Source organism: Hydra vulgaris, chromosome 11, assembly GCF_038396675.1.
Source record: "Hydra vulgaris chromosome 11, alternate assembly HydraT2T_AEP".
Classification (NCBI taxonomy): domain Eukaryota; kingdom Metazoa; phylum Cnidaria; class Hydrozoa; order Anthoathecata; family Hydridae; genus Hydra; species Hydra vulgaris.
Window position 1 is genome coordinate 4007565 of NC_088930.1, and position 23498 is coordinate 4031062.

At 26.9% G+C, this 23498-nt stretch overlaps 1 protein-coding gene across 1 annotated transcript in view; it reads right to left on the reverse strand.

The window, feature by feature from the left end:
* LOC101234838 (nostrin) overlaps positions 1–23498 on the reverse strand; it is a 45370-nt gene that overhangs the window by 19224 nt on the left and 2648 nt on the right. The window contains exons 3-10 of the mRNA XM_065809833.1: positions 18025–18102; positions 17819–17881; positions 17648–17729; positions 10511–10573; positions 10318–10419; positions 8328–8373; positions 7254–7333; positions 7057–7155 (exon numbers count right to left, since the gene is read on the reverse strand). Coding sequence (XP_065665905.1) covers positions 7057–7155; positions 7254–7333; positions 8328–8373; positions 10318–10419; positions 10511–10573; positions 17648–17729; positions 17819–17881; positions 18025–18102 — 613 coding nt within the window. The remainder of the gene's footprint in view (positions 1–7056; positions 7156–7253; positions 7334–8327; positions 8374–10317; positions 10420–10510; positions 10574–17647; positions 17730–17818; positions 17882–18024; positions 18103–23498) is intronic.

Genomic DNA, 23498 nt, shown 5'->3' on the forward strand with positions numbered 1-23498 from the left:
ACGACAATTGTTTTTTAAAAAAACCGCAAAAACGCAAATTTAATTGACCAGAATGTTTTTAAAAACATTCTGAATGTTTTTAAAACAATCTGAATGTTTTTAACAATATAAACAATGTTTTGTTTTGTTTTATAAAGGGTTTTTATTTTTATTTTTTTTAATAAAATGTTTTTATTATTATCTTTTTTACTGTAAATCATGCGTGGAGTGTTGCTACATTGACTATCTTATAGCCTGACTAGCAACAAAGTGCTGCTACATCGACTGACAAATAGCCTGACTCGCAACAGAGTGCTGCTACATCGACTATCTTTTAGCCTGACTCCCAAGGCATTGGGAGTCAGGCTAAAAGATAGTCGATGTAGCAGCATTTTACTTTTTACTTTTTGTCAACAAAATATGGAAAAACTTTCTGACAACCAGTTAAGAGTTCTATATATATATATATATATATATATATATATATATATATATATATATATATATATATATATATATATATATATATATATATAAATATATATATATATAAATATATATATATATATATATATATATATATATATATGTATATATATATATATATATGTATATATATGTATATATATGTATATATATATATATTTAAAATATAAAGCATAAAACAACAGCTGCGTACAAACTAAATTTTTTTTTGCGTAACATTTCGTTTTGTTTTTGCACAGATCGTCATCAGATGTAAAATATAATACAAAAAACCGTTACAAATATTACATAAAAACATCAAAGAAGACATTAAAAAGAAGCCATAAATGATTACAAAACAACGTAAATATAAATTAGCAAACATTATTTAATTCCGCTTTTTTTGGTAATTTTTTTAAACAGAGGTCTCCAACTGTTAGAAGAAATTTTAACGCTATTGTTACAGTTGAAAAGTATAGATTTTATTTCCTGGTATGTTGAGGCATAGTTAATTTCTAGTGATTCTCTAATTTTACATTCATCATACTTTGATTTTATTGCTAGAGTTTTTGGATGTGAACAATCAAACATACCAGTACATTTTTTACCATGTTCGGTTGCCCCAGATGCATCCCATTTACCTTTTAAATTGTTTCATCAATGTATATACTGCCACAAGAGCATGTGAGTTTGTAGACACTGGGATTGCTACTGGGAATTAACTTTGACTTGTTGTTGCAAAAGATGTTTTTTAACGTAGGTGTTGTAGTAAAAATTATTCTGACGCTGTAAGGTTTAAGTTCCTTTCTAAGTTTTGGACCTATTCTTGGGAGCCATGGAAGCTCAACTGTATATTTACTTGTTTCTGTTTTACTATAATTTATTTTAGAAAGGTTTTTCTTTTCTGAATATAGTGCTTGGCATTTATTTCAAGCTTCAATATATTGTGTCCATTTCTGCAAACATGTTTACTAAAAACTGTATTTCATCATTAAGATATTTTAATGGCACGAGATACAAAACCTATAAAAACACTCATAACTATTTTGAATTAATGTTTGATATTGGTTTTATTTGTATATTAGTGATAGCCGATTTTCGATGGATTTTGAAGTCATAGTAAGAGTTATTAGTGTTGGTTACAGTTATATCCAAGAAATTTAATTCTTTTTTATTGTTTTCTTCTTCTGAAGTATATTTTATAGCTGGATCTTGTTTATTTAATAACTTCAGAAACTTATCATGATTTTGTATTGAGTTGAATCTTGCATGACTGTCATCTACATACCTTCTGTAAGTCTTTGAAAAATGACCAACCTCAGCAATAATAAGAGCTTTGTTTCCAAATGCTGCAAAAATGCCTCGGCAACTATGACTATTAAGGACAGTCCTATAGGTCTCAAATTCGTTATAGATCTTATTTCATTTTTGTATAAAAAATAATATTGGTTAAGGCAGAGTTCGATCATTTTATGTATATCACTAAGAGCTAATTTGGTTCTTTTTTAAGGATTATCAATGTTGTTGTTTAAAATATCGATAACCACAGGAACGGCTCTGTCAATTGGAATGGAGTGATATAATGCCACCACATCAAAAGAGACTTGAACTTCACTAGGATCAATTAACCAAGATTTTGCTTCGTTGACAAAAGAGGAAGAGTTTAACAATCTTATTTTGTTTTTGTATAAATTTTTAAGATACTCTAATACTCCATATAATGGGGTACCTATAGTAGAAACGACTGGCTGCATTGGATAATTTTTTTCTAGTTTGTGAGCTTTTATGACTCCATATAAACATGGAGGGACGCAGTCAGAAGGGTACATTAAAAATAAGTCTTGTTATCTAACATTTTTTGTTTTGGTAATTTGCATAATAGTTTCTGGAATTTAGTCATAAGGGTTTGAGTCGGGTCATAGTTGATAGTTACTGAATGTTTGATTTCCTCTTCTAATTTATAAAATGCGTCCACTTCATTTATTAGTATAAATCCTGTTCCTATTTCAAATTGATAAACTGCTAAACCATTCATTTTTTTCCTCAAATTATTTGAAGATAATATTTGTACTTTTGTTAAATTATCGGGTAATCTAGGTTTTATATTTTTGATAAGAATTTTACTCACGTTTTGTCGAATCTTTTCTGCATCAGATTTTTTATTATCTTTTTCTAAAAGTAAAGCAAAAGTTATCGATAGATAGCAAATATTATTTAATTCCGTTTATTTGGAAAAACGAAATCAAAATAATATTTTATATTTACGTTATTATGTAATCATATATGGCTTCTTTTCAATGTCTTCTTTGATGTTATTATGAAATATTTGTAATGGTTTTTTGTTTTACATTTTATGTCTGATGACGATTTGTGCAAAAACAGGTCGAAATATTACAAAGAAAAAAAAAAGATTTTTATCTTTATCTTAAAAAGTTAGCAAACATAAAATTATATTGTACAATAAATAAAAAAATAATGTACAATAAGTAAACAAATTACAGGTGATAACTTTCAACAGCGCTAAAAATTTGAAAAAGCAACCACAAGTTCTATAGTTGCAGTCGAAAGATCTAATGGAATTAAGATTTGACTACGAAGTGTGTTTTGGATTTGCTAACTCAAATAATTTTTTTCATTTTATGGAATTCCTTTTTAATTTAACAAATATTTCAAGCATATATAAAATAAATTTTATAAATATTTCCACTTTTGTAAAAATCATTTATGCTAACAACTGAGTAAAATAAGTTTCAAACACCAGGTTTTATTTTAATTGTTTGTTTAAACACTAGACAAACAATTAAAAAATTATCAGAATCTAAATTATCTTTAATGTAAACAGTTTACTTTGCAAGAATATGCTCAAAACAAACATCTTAACATGTATGAGTCTGTCAAAAAAGTGAGATCAAGGGAATTATGCGGATTGGTTTCACCACTGATAAATGGTCTCCTCGAGCATGTAACAATTACATCACATCCATTAAATCAGCAATAATTAACTATACAAAAACAGCTATACAAAAAACACAATAACTAAGAATAAATCAGAGATTTATGTGGTGATTTGAGGAAACAAATGTCCAACAGACTGATAAAAATTAAAAAAAAAACTTTCTCAGAGTAATTATTTATCACAAAAACTTTAGAACAAATACAAATGGAGTTGGTATATTAGTAAAAAATAGGTACATTAGTAAAAAAATATTTTATTTCATTTTATTATTTTTTTTCTTTCAAGTGAATGATAGTTAAGTAAATAACTGGTAACTTTTACTGTATTAGTAATTCTCATGTCTAATTCCAATTTAAAAAAGTTGCACTATTTTTGTTGTTTATTTGAGGGAGGCTAAGTGTAGGTTTTGAATGTGACCGCTAACATTTTTGTTGTTAATTCTTCTATAAAGCTCATTTGTTAAGACCATTTTACGATTTCACTCATGATACTGCTACCAAAAATTATCAGTCTAATTAGTTTCCTGTGTCAACGATGAACCTAGTTTGCATGGCTGGACCTAAAGCCAGTCCCTGGTTCAAAAAACATTTTTCCTTTCATTTTTGAATTTATAGGGAATGTTAGGTGAGTTAAGATTGTTGTGAGACGAACCCTACTGATAAAGTGTTGTTGCAATAGTAATTATACTTAGTACATAAAGGACTGAGGAACAAGAGGAACCACAGTAACCACAGATTTAGGTATATGCATAGGCTTTGGCACTTACTATTATTTTTTTTAATAATAAAATAGAGACTTGAAAGTTTCTTGCATTTCTCCTGTTATATTAATGCTATTTCTATTATTAATTTTATTAATAATATTCTATTATTAATTTTTTTTTCATAAACAATAGTAAATAACTAGTACAAGATTTAAAAATTGTTTTCAAAGAAATTTATACTTTATTTATAATTTTATTATTTTGTTTTAATAAATTTAAGAAACCATTTTTAATGATTTTTTTCTTAGTTTAAATAATAATAACAATAAAAAAACTTAATAATAATAATAATAATAATAGTAATAATAATAATAACAATAATAACAAAACTTTTTTCTTATTAATTATTCTTATTAATTATTTTTGTTGACATTCAACTAAGTTATTTAAAAATACTTTTTTGTATTAATATCAAATATCAACTACATAAACAAATTTATCAGATTTGATGAAAAGAAAATCTTGAAAAGCTGAAGTTTACTTTGCAAAAATGATGTTTTAGGTAAATAAAAAACTTATTTTTAAATGTTTACTTATGATATGAACCCAGTTTGGCACTGACACTATTGGGTCCTATTAAACTGTTTAAACAAATTAATAAATTTTGACCAAATTTAGTGAACCTATGTCTAATAAATGAAAAACATAATTTTTAGAGTCAAAATTTTTTTCTTAATTTTTCTTAATTTTAGAGTGAGAGTTAATTTTTGCAGCCATTTATTTACAGTAGCATCATATGTAAATGGGATTTGTAATTCATATATCATCCTATATAATTGCTTACTGGCTTTTATACAAAGATTGGGTCAAATCACATAGATACAAAGATTAAATCACTTATATACAAAAATTGGGTCAAATCACATAGATTCAAAGATTGGGTCAATACACTTAGGTACTTCAGCAAAAAATACCATGGAGGAACAAATAAAGACAACACAACAGTTGACTCATTCTTCAAACTGCAACCACTGAGGCTACCAAAGGAACTTATACTACATTTATTTAAAATAAGAAAATTTGATAAATCTTAACTTTAGTTACCTTGAAATAAAAATAAACTTTAGTTACAAAGTGCTGTTGAGAGTTATAGTTAATATTGATTTATTTGTAATATTATAAGCATATCTAGGAAAGAAACGTCCTATGAACTAAAGAAAAAAATTAATCTCACTCCTTTGCAACTGTTTATTGAACTTACTGGCCATTCTTTTACAATACAAACAAAGCGAATAAGTCAATGGTTCAATGTTTCAAGGGTTCAATATTTCAAGGGTTTAATACTTTTAAAAAGCAAAAGTCCGGCGCTACTAATTTATGGATTAAAAAGATTGCAGATTCATATTTATAAAATACAAACTTAAATTATACAATTGCAAAAATTTATTCAAGTTGTTAACACTCTAAACAAATCTCTATTTTTTGAATTTTTGTATCAAGAATATCAAGTATGCAGTTAATTAAGATCAAAATGTCTTTATAATGGAAGTTGACAGCTTTTTATTCCTCATCACTTTTTTGATAGTACTTTTTGAATACTGAACACAAATATATCATATTCTGATTTTAGACAGGTCAGGTTTTTTTGGATACTGAACACAAATATTCTGATTTTAGACAGTACAGGTTTTTTTGGATACTGAACACAAATATTCTGATTTTAGACAGTACAGGTTTTTTTGGATACTGAACACAAATATTCTGATTTTAGACAGGTCAGGTTTTTTATGATACTGAACACAAATATTCTGATTTTAGACAGGTCAGGTATTTTTGGATACTGAACACAAATATTCTGATTTTAGACAGTACAGGTTTTTTTGGATACTGAACATAAATATTCTGATTTTAGACAGGTCAGGTTTTTTATGATACTGAACACAAATATTCTGATTTTAGACAGGTCAGGTTTTTTTGGATACTGAACACAAATATTCTGATTTTAGACAGTACAGGTTTTTTTGGATACTGAACACAAATATTCTGATTTTAGACAGTACAGGTTTTTTTGGATACTGAACACAAATATTCTGATTTTAGACAGGTCAGGTTTTTTTGGATACTGAACACAAATATTCTGATTTTAGACAGGTCAGGTTTTTTTGGATACTGAACACAAATATTCTGATTTTAGACAGGTCAGGTTTTTTTGGATACTGAACACAAATATTCTAATTTTAGACAGGTCAGGTTTTTTTCAGGTTTTTTTGACAAAAAGAAAATGAAGATTTTAAAAAACTTTTTTTAAAATGACTTTTTAGTTTTATGTTTTAGATACAGTATCCTAAAAAATAATTGATAACAGTTCCAATAAAATATTTGAACTCTGAACTAAAACCCAAAATCTATTTTTCTAATCTTGAAAGATTATAAAAGAATTTAAGTTAAAATAGATAATTATTGTTTTACTTGTTTTAATTGTGTTTTTACTATTTTGTTTAATAAATTTTCTTTTTAATCAATTTTTCTTTTTAATATATTTTGCTTTAAACTCTAAGTCTTTTTAACACTCAAAAATGATGCAATACTTTTCAGTAACACCTTGCAAAATGAACTGCAAAGTTAATTTTATAATATAACTGTGAGTCAAACTGACAAAATAACTAAACTGAGTTGAGCGAGTCAAGACTGCTAGTAATAATAATGATTAAATATTTTTACTTTTATTTTTATTTGCTGTTTCAAAATCAAAATTATATATATCTCTCCATTACACATTATGTATCTCTTCATTATAGATTTTGTGTCTCTCCATTATACATTATGTATCTCTCCATTATATATTATGTATCTCTGCATTATACATTATGTATCTCTCCATTATACATAATGCTCTCAATCATAATATCATTTGTAGTTAACATCTAAAATGTTCAAAGATTAGCATAATCACCTGTTGATATTTAGGAACTGTTTCACTGAGCATTGATGAATACTGAAGCAAAGTCTTTTTTAAATAGTCTATTCTTTCATCTTCAATCTTTTCAAATAACTAAATATATAAAAAAAATATTATAACAGTAATAATAATAAAAATTATGATTTTCAACATGTTCAAACTTTTACAAAAAAAAGTCTAAAATAATTAACCTTCACAGAGGAACTTATAGAGCTATCTAGTGCCAACTGTGCACGCTCTGCTTCTATGAATCTTGCAATGTACTCATCATCTAAAAGAAATGGAAACTTATAACTCTAAATTATGTTTATAACTATATCAAAATTAAAATATAATATATTTTGAATTAAAAAAAATAATTAAAAAAATTAATTAAAAATTAAAAAAAAACTGTAAACAATATTATTATAAAGCAAGATAACATTCAATTCAATAAAAATAGATTCTGAAACGCTTTACTTTAAGAAATTCTGAATTATTTTACTTGAAGGAATTTTGAAGTATTTTAATTAAAAAAAAGATTTTTTAGTATTTTATTTGAATGCAAAAGTACTTTATTTTAGAGGATTCTGAAATTCTTCACATTAAGCAATTCTGATGTACTTCAGCAAGCTTGAAAAAAATCTAAAGCACTTTGGCAATCTTAGAGAGAATGTACACCAGCAAACTTGAAAGAAATTCTGAAATACCTAATTTAAAGAAATTATGAAATACTCAAAAGCTTGAATTGAATGCAAACTCAAAAAACTTAATAAAAAATAAAAATAAAATGAATCTTTAACTTTTAGAAAATTGTTGTTAAAATTTGAAGTTTTTCCTAAATCAACCAGAATCAGGCTACTAATATTCTTTATTTCTGAATAACAACCTGGATATTAGAAAATTTTGAGTCATGTTTATTTATTTTGATGTAAAAAAAACTAAGAAATGAAAACAATTGCTGTAAAAGAGTTTGAAAAACTTGAAAATATTAAAAATTGCAAAATGCTCAAAAAAATGTTCTTTTTAGAATTCACCAAGGTTTATTACCATTTAAAGACTAATTATTTGTATATTTGTTTATACAAGAAGATACAGATGTGTGCACTATCAGAGGAATAATAAAATCTCATTCAAGATTTCTTGCAAAAGATTTCATGGAAATTCAAGATCTATTGCATTAGATTTCATGCAAATTAAATTAATTTGCTGCCTTATCACAACCACATTAATTTGTTAAATTTAAACATAAAAAAATTTAAAACTATAAAATGAAACAATAAAACCTGCTTTTAAAACAGATTCTTCAGCTTTCTTGCATTTCTGATCAAGCTTAAAATATATAAACCACAAGCATTAAAACTTGAAAAAACAATTTAAAAAGTTAAATAGATTTTTATGCTATTTTATTTCAAATATTTGCTTTTTTATTAAAATAAAATGTAAAGGAAAGGTTTAATTACTATAGCTTTAAACCATAGCTTTGTGAGTTCGAACTGGTTTGCATTCCACTAGTCCAAACTTTATGGTTTATATTATGGAAACCAGCATGAACTCACAAAATTTTTTTTATCTAAATACAACATTATGAAAGAATTGATCAGAATCGTTAGTCCTTGGCTTTGCCTTAAGGCCAAAATCTAAGGCCTTGGCCTTGAAACTGCTTGCCTTCGCTTTGGTCTTGGCCTTGAAACTGTTTGCCTTGGCCTTGAAAATTTTGGCCTTAGCCTTTATTGTTTGGTCTTCACCTTTTCTTTAAGAATTCAGAGCTTCTTTTCATGTTTGCATTTTAAAAATTTTACTACAGTTGGTTTTGTTTATAAGATTTATTTTTGTTTACTTGAAAGCTTTAGAACTTAATTTTGCATTTTATGTTACAGTTTAAATTGCCATTTTCGACGAGCCATTTTAAAGCAACAATCAATGACATGTTTGGTTAATGAGAATTTATTACATCTATATATTAAGACACATGATGTATAATAACGTTTTTTTTTAGTTAAAACATTTCAAAATTCAAAATAAGATTTAAACATGATTTTTTCTTATAATTGCACTGTCAGCTCCTGTCGAACTAATCTTTTGTCAGTGTGGATTGATAATGTGCCCTTAATAGAGCTTGTATGTCTAATTTGTTGCTTGAGGCTTTGATGTTTCTTAAATGTAATAAAGGCAATATAGTTAATGGTTATGACTAATAGTTAATGCTAATAACAACATATCTTTAATTAAAAGATGGTAATATCAGTTGTTAGCATTAAGTACAAAAATTAAAGAATTAAAAGTTTTAATTCTTTATTTTTATGTATTTTTGTTTTCAGCTTTCATATTTATTAACAAGTATATTTTCTTATTGACTTCGTTGAATTCTGTGCATAACCTTGGTCTAATTTTACAACTTGGGGTTTTACTGTCACAGCACTTTCTACCTACAGTTTTGTTAATTTTTAAGTCAAATTTTTTAAGGCCAAATTTTAAGTCTTTGGTCTTGAAAATGTTAGCATAGGCCTTGGCTTTGAAACTCTTTATCTTGGCCTTGGTCTTGAAACTCTTGTCCTTGGCTTGTCCTTGGCCTTAGAACTTTTGGCCTTGTTAACAACTCTGGAATTGATGCGCTGTTTTACCAACAGATGCTTTTGCTGACATTAACCTGTTTTGCAGATACTGAGTACTTTTATTGTGATTGCTTGTGATAAATTTTTGATATTATTTATTGATATTATTTTCTTTATGATAAATATTATCTTACAATTTTTAAAATTTTTAATTTTTTTGAATTCTGAGTTATTTTTATTTTTCTTCATACTTGATGAACTCTAAATTAATATTTTACATGTGTTTATGTATAAAAACACCTGTGTTCCTGAATAAAAACATCTCTTTTTGTATAAAAACATATGTGTTTTTATATAAACATATGTGTTTTTGTATAAAAACATATGTGTTTTTGTATAAAAACATATGTATTTTTGTATAAAAAAATACGTGTTTTTGTATAAAAAACATATGTGTTTTTGTATAAAAAACATATGTGTTTTTGTATAAAAAACATATGTGTTTTTGTAAAACTTTTTTTAAATAAGATTTCAGAAAAATACATTTAAAAATACTGCTATATAGCTGCCAAATACATTGTTATATTGCTATCAAATATATTCTTATATAGCTATCAAATAATCTTTAATCATCAATTTAACTATTGAAATAATATTGAAACAGTTTAGAGTAAACTTGTAATTATAAAAAAATAATAATAAAAATAAAATTTAAATTTACTTTTAACAATTCTTTTTCTGAAACAGTTTTATCTCTTGAATTTTCTGCTTGAGTAGTTAAGCTTTCAGACTCTTTTGACTTTAAATAAGCATTTTTCTTTGACTAATAAAAAAATTGTTAAAATAAAAATTATTTGAAAACCAATGAATAACTGTTTTGAGTAAATATAAAAACTTAAAAGTTTCAGTTTAACCTGAACTTCTTTTAAATGCTTTTCAGAATATGATTTTGCTGCTTTATCAACAACTAATTCAGCCTGAATAAAAAAATAAAAACAAATCACAACCTATGTAAAAATTTTTGCGTTCAAGCCTGATGAATATTGAATTCAAGTCTTATGAATAAGCCTGCATATTGTATACAATATACTTCCAAAGCACCAAGAGAAAAGATGAATAATTTTTTTTTGAGAATGCAGCTTTGCTGAATGACAAGCCACACAGAAGTTTTGGTTGATGGAACATAAAAATTCTGCAAGATTATCAGAAAGATTACCTATATAGATAAAGAATAACACAAGCTTTAAAGGTTAAAGTATTGTGATACCCACAGTATTACTGAAAATGAAGAAGAGTGTTGGCCTTTGAGAAAAACTTTAATTTTGTGGTTAGGAAGGAATGAACCAATAATCTCAAAAACTTTCCCAGATTTACAATATAAAGCAAGCTTATGAAGAAGACCAGTATGCCAGACTTTATTGAAAGCCTTCATATTTCATATTTGAAGAGTAAAAACTTATCTCATCACTTCATTGTAATGCATGATAAAACAACTTTTCTGTTATTATGGTAAATAAGTCAGCAGTAGAACAAGAAAAGATTGTTAGAGAATAAGTTGTTAGATTCAAGATGACATTTTATAAGTTTATTAATCAAACATTCTTTGCTAATAATAAAATTTGATAGGATGATTTGATTGGGTGATTTGATTGGACGATTTAATTGAATGATAGTAAAAGAGGTCAGAGCAATCTCTAGAGTTTTGGAAAATTGGAACTAATGCCACAGATGCCAGTTTCAATAGATTCACAGATGCCACAGATGCTAATTTCCATAGATTCACAGATGTCAGTTTCCAGCAGACAGGAAAACAAGATTCAGTTAAGCACTGTTTTAACAGTTTAGAGTCATAAAGAAAGTTCTGGACTTTTATAATACTGTGACAGGAATGTTGTCCAGATCAAAAGTTGAATAGGAGTTATATAAGATAATAACTACAACCACTGAGATCCAAAGAAAAGTTAAGTTTATGTCTTACAAAGAAAGAAAAGTTAAGTTTATATCTTACAAGAAAGAAAAGTTAAGTTTATGTCTTACAAAGAAAGAAAAGTTAAGTTTATGTCTTACAAAGAGCACACTTCTGGTGATTTATGTAAGAGGTACGATTTAAAAGATGAAAAGTTACTTCAGTGACTACAAACATTTGTAATGGATAGTTCGAAAAATTTTGTGGTTTTTTTTTTTTAGCATTTACTTAATTAATGTTTTAAATTAATAGTGAACTTGTTTCTATAATTATAGAAAGAGCGTGAAACCCTAACCAATGAGTTTACTTAGTAGGAATGAGGCAATTGCCTCATTCCTGGTAATTAAATCAAAGCTACAACAAAGAACAAGCAGAAACCAATGAGTAGAGTCAAGAAGATCAACCATATACCATTCTAGACAGAAAACAATGAACACAGATTTACATCTATGCCAGCCTAAAAATTGATCCAATTAACATCTGTCCAGAATAAACATTTTTTTTTTAGATCATCTCTTTATTTAATTAATTAAGAACCTCAAGACAGAAAGCATTATAGATTATTATCAGAGAGCATTTTAGATGCCTAAAAAAAGGAATCCTACAGGGCAGCAGAATATGAGGCAAGTTGTACTAGATTACATGATTGGTAGCAGCTGATTTGGATCATTATAATCAGCAGGGTGATTATGATGATCCTAATATTAAGATTATTAATATAAGATTATGATGATCCTAATATTAAGATTATTAATATAAGATTATGATGACCCTAAAAACAGGGCCTGACTTTTACAATTACATGATGTAACTAATTAAAACTATCATTTGATTACAAAATGAACTTAATATTTAAAAAAATGAATTTAAACTTCTTCGAAAACTCTATTTGAAGACAATGAAATAAATAAAAAACAAAGATTTCTTTAAAAGATAGAATTATTTAAAAATATTCATTTATTTCATTTTAAAATTCTAACTAAGTAAAAGTTTAAAAACCCCTCTTTTTAAAATAAATATTTTAAGTTTGGCAACTAAAATGGCATGTATATTGACAACTAAAGTGGCATGTATATATTTTACATTACTTCTTTATTATAGGAACATCGCTGTTAATTTTCATAACTTTTTGAACTTAACAAAAATGATGGCTCCAATAACCGAATACAATAAACAACAGACCTTCAATGCCTACAAATAACATTTACAACATAAATGTTTATTAAAATGTTTATTAAAACATTTTTAAACAATTAAAGTATTTTTAAATTAAACAGTTATTTTTAAATAAAAATAGAGGTGCGCATAATACAAAACTTTATATATGCATTCACATTTACACTTTGTAATTGTATACACAATAGTTAGCGTTTCAGGGACATTTTTTTTATAGTGCTCTTTTTTTACTTTTTTTATCATACTTACATATTTTTTTAAATTTTTATTATATTTCTTTTTTATTTATACTTAACTAAATTTATTATTTTATTATAAAAATGTATTTTTATATTTATTTTTGTTCTTTTTATTTATTCATTATATATTATATTTCTATTTTTTTTTCCATCTATTTACAAAATCAATTAATTACAGTAATATAACCATATTTAAACTTTGCCGTAACCCTAACCCTAAACCTGACTTTGATGCTGACCCTAACCTAACCCTCAGTCAATGTAGCAGCGTTGCGAGTCAGACTATTTGATAGTTGATTTATGTACTTTTCACTTGCTATAAAACTAGGATATTTTTTTTACAAAAAAACGATGGTTACGGGGAAAAAAAATTAACAGGTACACAAAATGTCCCCGATAATGCTAATGTCCCTGTAAGTATTTGTTTTTTTGTCCCCCTAAGTGATACTATAGGTGTATATATATGTATACATATATATGCATACATACATATATGTATATATATATATATATATATATATATATATATATATATATATATATATATATATATATATATATATATATATATATATATATATATATATATATATATATAAATAGCCTAATGTGAATTTGATGTCATAATCCTCTTTATTTTTTTATTTTTAAAGACATTATCTTTTTTAAATTATTGCAATGATATTAATTAACGCACAGTTTTTTTATTATTACAATAAGGGAATGTTTATTTTATTTTATTTTAGTTTTTAATATTAATTAAATTTAATATTACATTTAAAAAAATATTTGATATTAATAAATTTCTTTCTTTTCTCGACATTAGCATAATGAATGTATGTTTTGTTGTGAAAGCAAAGATTATTTTTCTAAACATTTGTTAAAATTATATGGCTGTATATATCGTTTATTAGAAAAATAATCACTACAATTTAACTAGCGTTATAAAAAAAAAAGTTTATAAAAAAATAAATGGCTACATAAAAAATTTGCACAAAACTTACATTTTGAGCAAATTTTTAATGCAGCCATTTATTTAAAATTTCATTTTGAGTAAAAAAAAAATGTTTAGGAAAGAAAACCAAAAAAACAATTGCAATAAAAATGAGCAAATTTTTAAGAAGAAATAAAATTTAAATATTAAACAATATTTAGTAATATTTTTAAATAAATTTAACAGTTAAGTTAAACATTAACTTTAACTTACTAAACTGATATACATTTTATAAATCAAAACTAGATTAAATATTTTTTAAATCTAAATTAAATTATATATATTTTTTTTATCAGAATAAATTTATATATTTTTATGAAATTAGTTTTAAATTAAATCATATATCTTTTTATCAAAATTAAATGTTATTATGATCTTTGCTTAAAGTATTAGCGTTTTTTATGTGAAAAAATCAATCATTAAAATAAAAACAAAATAAAAATAAATTTTTAATATTATTTGAATATTTTTCATTAGTAAATAGCGCTTATATCTAACATAATAGCGTATGGTAAAGCTAATAAAATGTTAGGAATAATAAAACATTCATTTAAAAACTTAGACATAAACGCATCTAAATTATTGTACACCTCTCTTGTAAGACCGCATCTAGACTACGCAAATTCAGTGTGGTGTCCTTACTTAGAACAAGATAAAAAAATTGAATCGATACAACGTAAAGCAACACGAATAAAATGTCTTCAAGGGAAAAACTATGAAAGTAGACTAACCTACTTTAAATTAACAACTCTTGAAAAAAGACGCGAACGTAATGACTTAATCCAACTTTTCAAAATAGTAAAAAAAATAGATAACTTAACATTGGAATACCCACCAGATTTAATAACTTCAAATACGAGAGGTCACAATTTGAGGTTTCATAGACAATTAATTAAAAATCCAAAGAGGTACTATTTCTTAACAAACCGTGTTATTAACAGCTGGAGTAATTTAGATCAAAACATTGTAGATTCTAAAACACTTAAACAATTTAAATCAAAGTTGGACTTATTTTTAACATAAATTGGCTGTTAAAGCCTAGATTACCTAGGCTCCGTACATTGTCATTGTACATGTACACAGTTATTATTAAATGAATAAATAAATAATTGTCATTCAAACTTTTGTAAAAAATATTTTTACATAAATGTCATTCAAAAGTTATTGTGATTTTTTTCAAAATTAATTACTTCTTTTATCATACCGCTTATAAAATAATTTAAAAGTTAAAAAATGATAAAAAGTCGCTTAACCAAAATTGCTTACTGCTTACGTAAAATCGCTTAAGGCGTACATAAATTGCTCTACGCGTAACGCTTTAAAACAAGGCCTGTAGTTGTGCATGATTCTTCTGTATTTTATACAAAGCCTATTTTTCTTTCGCTTATTAAAAGTTGACTAATATTAAAGTTCATTCTACTTTGGCATAACATTTGCATGGCCTTTAAATGAATAAACTCCCATATAATCTCTTTAAGTGAAATAACTACCACATAACCTCTTTAAGTAAATGAACTTCAATATATCTTGATCATTTGGCATTAGTAACATGTAATCCAGTACAAATTGACACATAACCTCTTGACTTCAAGTACTTATTTTTTCAGAGAAAGTCAGAAGTTAACTCTGGGTTAAAATACTCCCCTAAGGAGACAAAGGGCTCTTTATTGATTAAAGAATAAAGATGGTTTCTTAATTATATTTTTTATTTTGGGCTGATATAAACTGCATTCTGCTAATGTCTTGCAGAAGGCAAAGACTTTAGTGCTAATCATCTTTTAGAACTTCACCACTTTAGAACATCTTTTTAAAACTTCAGCACTATTGACTTAGCTGGCACTAAGTCTCAAAATTTTTTGCCTTTCTCAATTTCTTATTTAGGTTTTACGGACAAATTAAATCACTTACATTTGCTTTTTAATTTGTGTCTTGTCTCTATCAAAGCTTTTTCTCATTTTCCTTTAAGTAGTCCTTGTTTTCCCTTAGGTAGCTTAGATGATCTTACAACTAATTTAAAACTGAGTGGAATTCTTTTGTGATTTACTTCATGATAATCCTTGGGCTGATGCCTGCTGTTCTGATGAAAATAACACAATTCTTATGTAAACTCTGATTCAAGCAAACAAGAAGACTTTTTCTCTTTCTCATTATTTTAGGTCAAGCATCACTTTACCCCGTGTTTTTCTCCTTCTTGGGCAATAAAAAGTAATAAAAAATTTAACAATAACTTTCATCCTTTTTACTGATTCTACTGAGAACAATTTTTTACTACGGCAAGTAACTGACGCAACAAAAAAAAAAAAATCACCAGTATTAAGAACAATTATGGAATTAGCTTCTAGAGAATTTTGAAAATCCTTTGATGGCGTAAATAAAAAAGTCAAAAAACTGAGTTTGTTATGCCTGCCAAGTAAAAGAAAATTAACTTTTTCTCTAACTTATCTCTTGAATCAAATTATCAAACTTTTCCTTCAAAGCAAAACAGATTTATCCCTGGCTAGACATGCCCAAAACTGCAACTTGCCTTTTTTAAATCATTTCTCACTTAAATACTACTACAGCTTAAGGTCAAACAGCATAAATGTCACATATCTTGCAAACTCCAGAACTTGTTCTCTAGAACTCTTTTCAATACTCTCTGTTATAATATATGTTAACTAAAGCTTTCACAGGTAATGACTGAACCTTGTTTTCCTGAACTGAACCTTGTTTTCCTATCTGCAGGAGAATAGAATCTGTGCTACTTTTAAATCTTTAGAAATTGTTTGGAACCTTCCAACTATTGCCCATTCTGCTTCTTATTACATTTAGTAAGATCTCTGATTTTCTATTAAACAAACTTTTAATATTTTATTTTAAGTACAACATACATTTATTTAAAAATTTTTTAATATTTTATTTTAAGTACAACACTATAAATTTATTTAACAAATTTTTAATATTTCATTTTAAGTACAACACTATACATTTATTTAACAAACTTTTGTTAAATAAATGTATAGTGTTGTAAAATAGTTCATTTTAAGTGCAACATTATACATTGATTACTGTTACTGACGTAACCCACTAATTTCTTACTATAAAAACAGAGAGGTTTTATGGTGCATAAAAATTTTCTGACATATGGATCTTACTGACTTATCTTACTGATTTTTTAATTATAAAAACAAAGAGGTGCATAATACCTTTTATAAAAATTTTATGGTGCATAAAACCTTTCTGATATATTCAATAAGTTTTAAGCTTTCAATCTGCTCTTAACATATTAAAGGCTTTTTCATAAAGCCTGGAATGCCTGTGTTCTCCATTAACTCACTTCACAGGGTGTATTTAGGAAAGTTTTTGCACCATGTTCTGATTGGTATTAATAAAGTTGGCCAAAAAACTTTTGTTTGATTAGTTTTTTTACTTTGCGCTTTGATAAAAGATAAAAATAATTTTTTATATAGTTAAAAAAAATTATTTTTTAAATCACTTTTCTCAATATAAGTTTTTAGTTCTTTATTTAAGTTTTAAAAACTTAAGTTTATTGAAATTAACAATTAACTACTAAAGTGCAAAGACTTTGTGAAAGCATGTCTCTGCATCTCAGAATCTCATTTAATTTACTTATTTAATTTAATATATTTTAATTTATAAACACGAATAGTATATTTTCAATTCATAAAAACCTTACAGCCTTTCGAGCTTCTTTTTGATTATCTGCAAACAATTTTAAAGGTTTAAATATATCTTCCATTAAATTAGTAGATACCAACCTATATATATAAAAAAAAAACAAATAGATAATCAACTAAATTTTAGAAGGGCAAGATATTTATATAGAAATAAAGATACTATATTAAACCTATGAATATCAGCTTCTTCCTCAGTTTGTTTTGCAAGCTCTTCCCAAGAAGTTTTTAAAGTTCTTTTTAGAAAAGTAAAGACAATAAAGTATTCTTTTTTTTTCTTTCTTAAAAAACTTTATATATATATACAATTATACAAAACCTATGCAAAACTAGCAAGTTTTTTTGAAATTATTATTTTTCAGAATGCAAAAGAACATACCCATTTTCTCCACAGATCTTTTTTGCTTTTGCTGCTAACTTTACTAAACCCTCAGCAAATGCTTGTTCTAATTTGGATCTAAGCAATATTTACAAAGTGAAACACAACAAAGTTCTCAATTTATAAATGTAGACATATAGAACTTATTAGTGTAGTGTAAATTAAAAAAAATAATAATAATTTGATTGACATTAAATATCAATGTCAATTAAGTGACATTGATATTTTATGTCAATCAACATTTATATTTTATAAATGTCATACTTCACAGGTGCATTGCAATTAAAAAACTAAAAAAATTACTAGCAGAGTAATAAAACTGCTGTCAATATTTTTTTCCATAAAAAGTATAGTTTAAAGCTTTTTCACTTTATTACTATTAATTAGATATAATTTATAGCAGTACACATGCATTAAGTTACTTGAATAGGAAGAACATGCCAGGAGTGGACATACATTGACTGAATTAAATAGAGAGAAAATGCAGGGAGTGTACATAACTGACTGACTTAATTAATGAGAATATACAAGAAGTGCAGCTACATCAACTGACTAAAATAGGGAGAATGAACGAGGAGCGCTTCTACATCAATTAAGGGTTTTGGTTAAGACAGGCAATCTATCAATTTACAAAAAATCATTTTCGAGTTTTTAAACAATTTCAGGTCTTCTATATTAACAACTTTTTTTTTAAAATATGTTAATACTTTATGGTACAAATACTTATACACATATAAAAGCATTCTTATTTTAGCACTCGGATGCCATACTAAAATAGAGAGCTGCAATGGGCTACATTATATATATCAACTAAAGGGAGAACATGCAAGGGAGTTGCTGCTATATGAACTGAGTTAAGTTAGGGCAACAATTTTTTTTTCACTATTCTTTGTTTTTACTTCTTTTTGCAAAAAAACAGCAAAAACTTAAACCAGCAAAAAAAAGTTGGCAAACGCACATCTATATGCAATATAGTATATATATATATATATATATATATATATATATATATATATATATATATATATATATATATATATATATAATATATATATATATATATATATATATATATATATATATATATATATATATATATATATATATATTAGTAGTAAAAAATCACTTAACAAAAATTTTTTCCATTTAACACTGTGTTTCATCAACAAAGATTCATCAGAAATGGATGATCAAATTAATAAAACTTCAATTTATACCAAAAATTAAATTACAGGAAGTTGCAAATATCTTAACTACTGTAAATTTTCACACATTTGTGGAATTTGCTGACACTATTATAAAAAGAATTCTTTAGAAATGATTACTTATACTATTTTTTTTAAATGCTTTTTTAAAAAGGGTAGTTAATGTAAATATTATTTGAACTCATTTATTTTTATAGTTTTTTAGGAGAAACTTATTTTTGTGCCTACATTTAGAAATTAATTCCGATCTTTTGTTTAGTAAGCATTCATGATTTGCATGTGCAATTACTTCAAATTTTTCTTGTAGGCATAGTATGCATTTTTTGGAAATATTGTTATATGCAGGCGCTGTTTTAAGGATAGACCAATTCAGTATAAAATCATCAATTTTTGTGCAACTGTAAAAAATATGGATAGAATTATAAAAGGTCACAATAAGGCTTTGTTAAACAAAAAAGAAATCCTAAATGAAAAAACTACAGAAAATTGTAATTGTAAACAAAAAATCAATTGTCCAATGAGTGGAAGTTGTTTATCAAAAAATGTGGTATATAAATGTGTTGTTTCCTCTAAGAATGTACCTGATAAACAATATATTGGCATAACAGAGGGTGAATGGAAAAAACGTTTTGCCAATCATAAGCAATCTTTCAAGAATAAAAAGTATTCAAAAGACACCATGCTGTCAAAATATATATGGGAATTAAAAGAAAAAAATATTGATGATTTTATACTGAATTGGTCTATCCTTAAAACAGCGCCTGCATATAACAATATTTCCAAAAAATGCATACTATGCCTACAAGAAAAATTTGAAATAATTACACATGCAAATCAAGAATGCTTACTAAACAAAAGATCGGAATTAATTTCTAAATGTAGGCACAAAAATAAGTTTCTCCTAAAAAACTATAAAAATAAATGAGTTCAAATAATATTAACATTAACTACCCTTTTTAAAAAAGCATTTTAAAAAAATAGCATAAGTAATCATTTCTAAAGAATTCTTTTTATAATAGTGTCAGCAAATTCCACAAATGTGTGAAAATTTACAGTAGTTAAGATATTTGCAACTTCCTGTAATTTAATTTTTGGTATAAATTGAAGTTTTATTAATTTGATCATCCATTTCTGATGAATCTTTGTTGATGAAACACAGTGTTAAATTGAAAAAATTTTTGTTAAGTGATTTTCTACTACTAATATAATTGCTCTGTTCTTTTAAGAACATTGAGCACTCTATTGTGTAGAATACTTTTTAAAGTTGTTTAAATATATATATATATATATATATATATATATATATATATATATATATATATATATATATATATATATATATATATATATATATATATATATATATATATATATATAAATTTATAATTACTCTGTTCTTTTAAGAACATTGAGCACTCTATTTTGCAGAATACATTTTAAAATTGTTTAAATATATATATATATATATATATATATTTAAACATCGTCGCTTCCAACAAGGCTGCAAGCAACCACTAACTAGAGTTGGAAGTTACTGGAAGAGAAAAGATGAAGATTGCAGAGCAAGATAACAATTGACTGACAACTTAAATTATATGACAAATTATATGAATCAGGAAAGCAAGATGAAGGAAGCGAATTCCAAAGAGCTGATATTCGAGGAAAAAAACTAGAGAAATGAGAGTTTTTGGAGCACTTAGGAACAGTCACAGAAAAAGGATGAGACTTAATTGAATGACGAGTAAAATGAGAATGAATTTTAGTAGATGGCACAAGAGACGCTACCTCTTTAGAGCAGTGACCATTATAGTATTTGTAGAAATGAGAAAGAGAAGCAACATTATGACGATGTGATAATGGTTAGAGGTTGGCTGCAAGAGAAGGTCCAACTATGTTTACGATGCGTTTTTGCACCTTGTCTAAAGGAAAAAGGGCATCATTAGAAGATCTGCCCCAGATATGGCAACAGTATTCCATACAAGGCTTGATTTGAGATTTATAGCGATAGAGAATGGAATCTGAAGTAACAAAGTGTCAAGCTCAATAAAGAGATGCAACCTTAGCAGATGCTAATTTTGCAACAGATTTGATATATGGTTTCCAAGAAAGATAAGAAGTAAGAGTTAATCCTAAAAGATAAAGAGTGGATGACTCATCAAGTACATTACCATTCATAAATATATAGGAAGATCTAAATTATTGCGATAATGATTGGCTGAATAAAATTTGAGTTTTATCTGTATTGAAGTTCACCAGCCAATGTGAGCCCCATGCTGTAGCAGAAGTGAGATCCTTTTCAAGCTCAAAAACCCCCTCCAACCAATCAGAGAGTGTTGGCTTCTTATCACAACTAGAATAAATGGTAGTATAATAAGCAAACAATGCCACCATAGATGTGAGAATATATGGAAGATCATTAATGTAAATTAAAAAGAGTATAGGGCCAAGGGTAGAACCTTGAGGAACCCCTGAAGTTACAGAATAAGAAGAAGAGTGCTGTCCACGAGAACAACTTTTAAAGTATGATTGGAAAAAAAGGATTCAATAATCTTAAAAATGTTGCCAGATAAACTGTAAGAAGAAAGCTTATGGAGAAGACCAGCATGCCAAACTTTATCAAAAGCTTTAGAAATGTCAAGAGCAATGGCCTTAACCTCTCCACCTTTATATAATGCACGATAAAACCTATCAGTTATTACTGTTAGCAAATCAGCTGTAGAACAAGAACGTCGAAATCCATATTGATGATCAGAAAGTAAGTTATTAGATTCAAGATGAGAAATTAAGCGTCTGTTAATTAAAGATTCAAAAACCTTGCTTATGATAGACTAATGGGACGGTAGTTAAAGAAATCAGATCGCTCTCCAAAATTTTTGAAGATAGGGATAACAGATGCCGCTTTCCAGCAGGCTGGAAAACAAGACTTTGATAAGCACTTGTTGAATAGTTTTGAGAGTAAAGACAACAGCTCCGGAGAACACTGCAAGACAATAACAGAGAACACTGCAAGACAATAACAGGTATGTTTTACGGGCTACAAGCTGTAGAAGAGTCTAGGCAGGAAATCACTTTAGATACAGAAGCTGGAGTGATACGAATGTCAAGCGATGGATCAACCTGTTTGTTGGCAATAACAGGTAGAACGCAACTAGTGGAATTAATAGATGATATGGATAAAAAGTTTTTAGCAAACAATTCAGCTTTGTCTTTAGGTGAGGTGACAAAGTCTGAACAATATAAGAGAGGTGGAATTAAAGATTTGCCCTTATTATCAATGCTATTAAAGATTCTCCAGAATTTATGAGAGCCTAATTTTTGAGATGAGATACAAGATTTCATGACCTGAGAATAGCGGGCTTTGGTGTTAGACAAAACCTTTTTACAATGGTTTCTAGCAGTAATAAATAGACGTCAGTTTTCTGGAGAATTGTTTTGCTGATAGATATGGAAGTAACGGTTTCAATTTGCAATCGCAGCAGCACAATGTGTGGAAAACCATGGAGAAGAGTAAGGTTTGACCTGGAATTATTGAGAGGGAATAAAAAATTCCATGCCAGCCTGAATCCCCAAAGTTATGTAAGAAGCACATTTATCAACAAAAAGAAGAAAGATTTCTACCCAAGGGCCATCAAGAAGAAAATCACGGAAAGAGCCCCAGTCAGCTTTAAGGCAGTTATAAGAGGTATGGTGATAGGGGGATTCAGGTAATGAAGAAGAATGAGATATTAGTTTTAGAGAGATCAAACCATGATCAGAAGCACCAAAGGGTGAATGTGGAGAAAAAATTGAGCACTGACTAGGATCAGAAACAAGACATAAGTCGAATAGAGAAGGTAAATAATTTGGGTTGTCTAGAAAGTGAGTTGGAAAGTTGACTACTTGAGATTTGAGGGATTGAGAAAGGCAAATGTTCTGGGCTTGAATGCCTGCAGAATCACTGACACTAGAGCCAAGCCATTCAGAGTGGTGAGCATTAAAGTCACTGACAACAACTATATTAGCTGATGGATAAAGAGAGAGGGCTTGGTCAATTTGATCAGAAATACCATCAAAAAGAGTGCAGTCTTGGAATGAAGTAGAGCGATATAGAACAAAGAGAAAGACAATAGAGTGAAGTGGTGCTAAACAAAAGCACATAAAAGAATAGTCTGTGGATTCAAACCTAGTTTCCCTACAAATGGGTCAATTCTTACAAATGTAAATGCCCAGGCTAAGTATGTGATTATTGGAGTCTTTACGGATTAAAGGAAGATAACCATCAATACTATC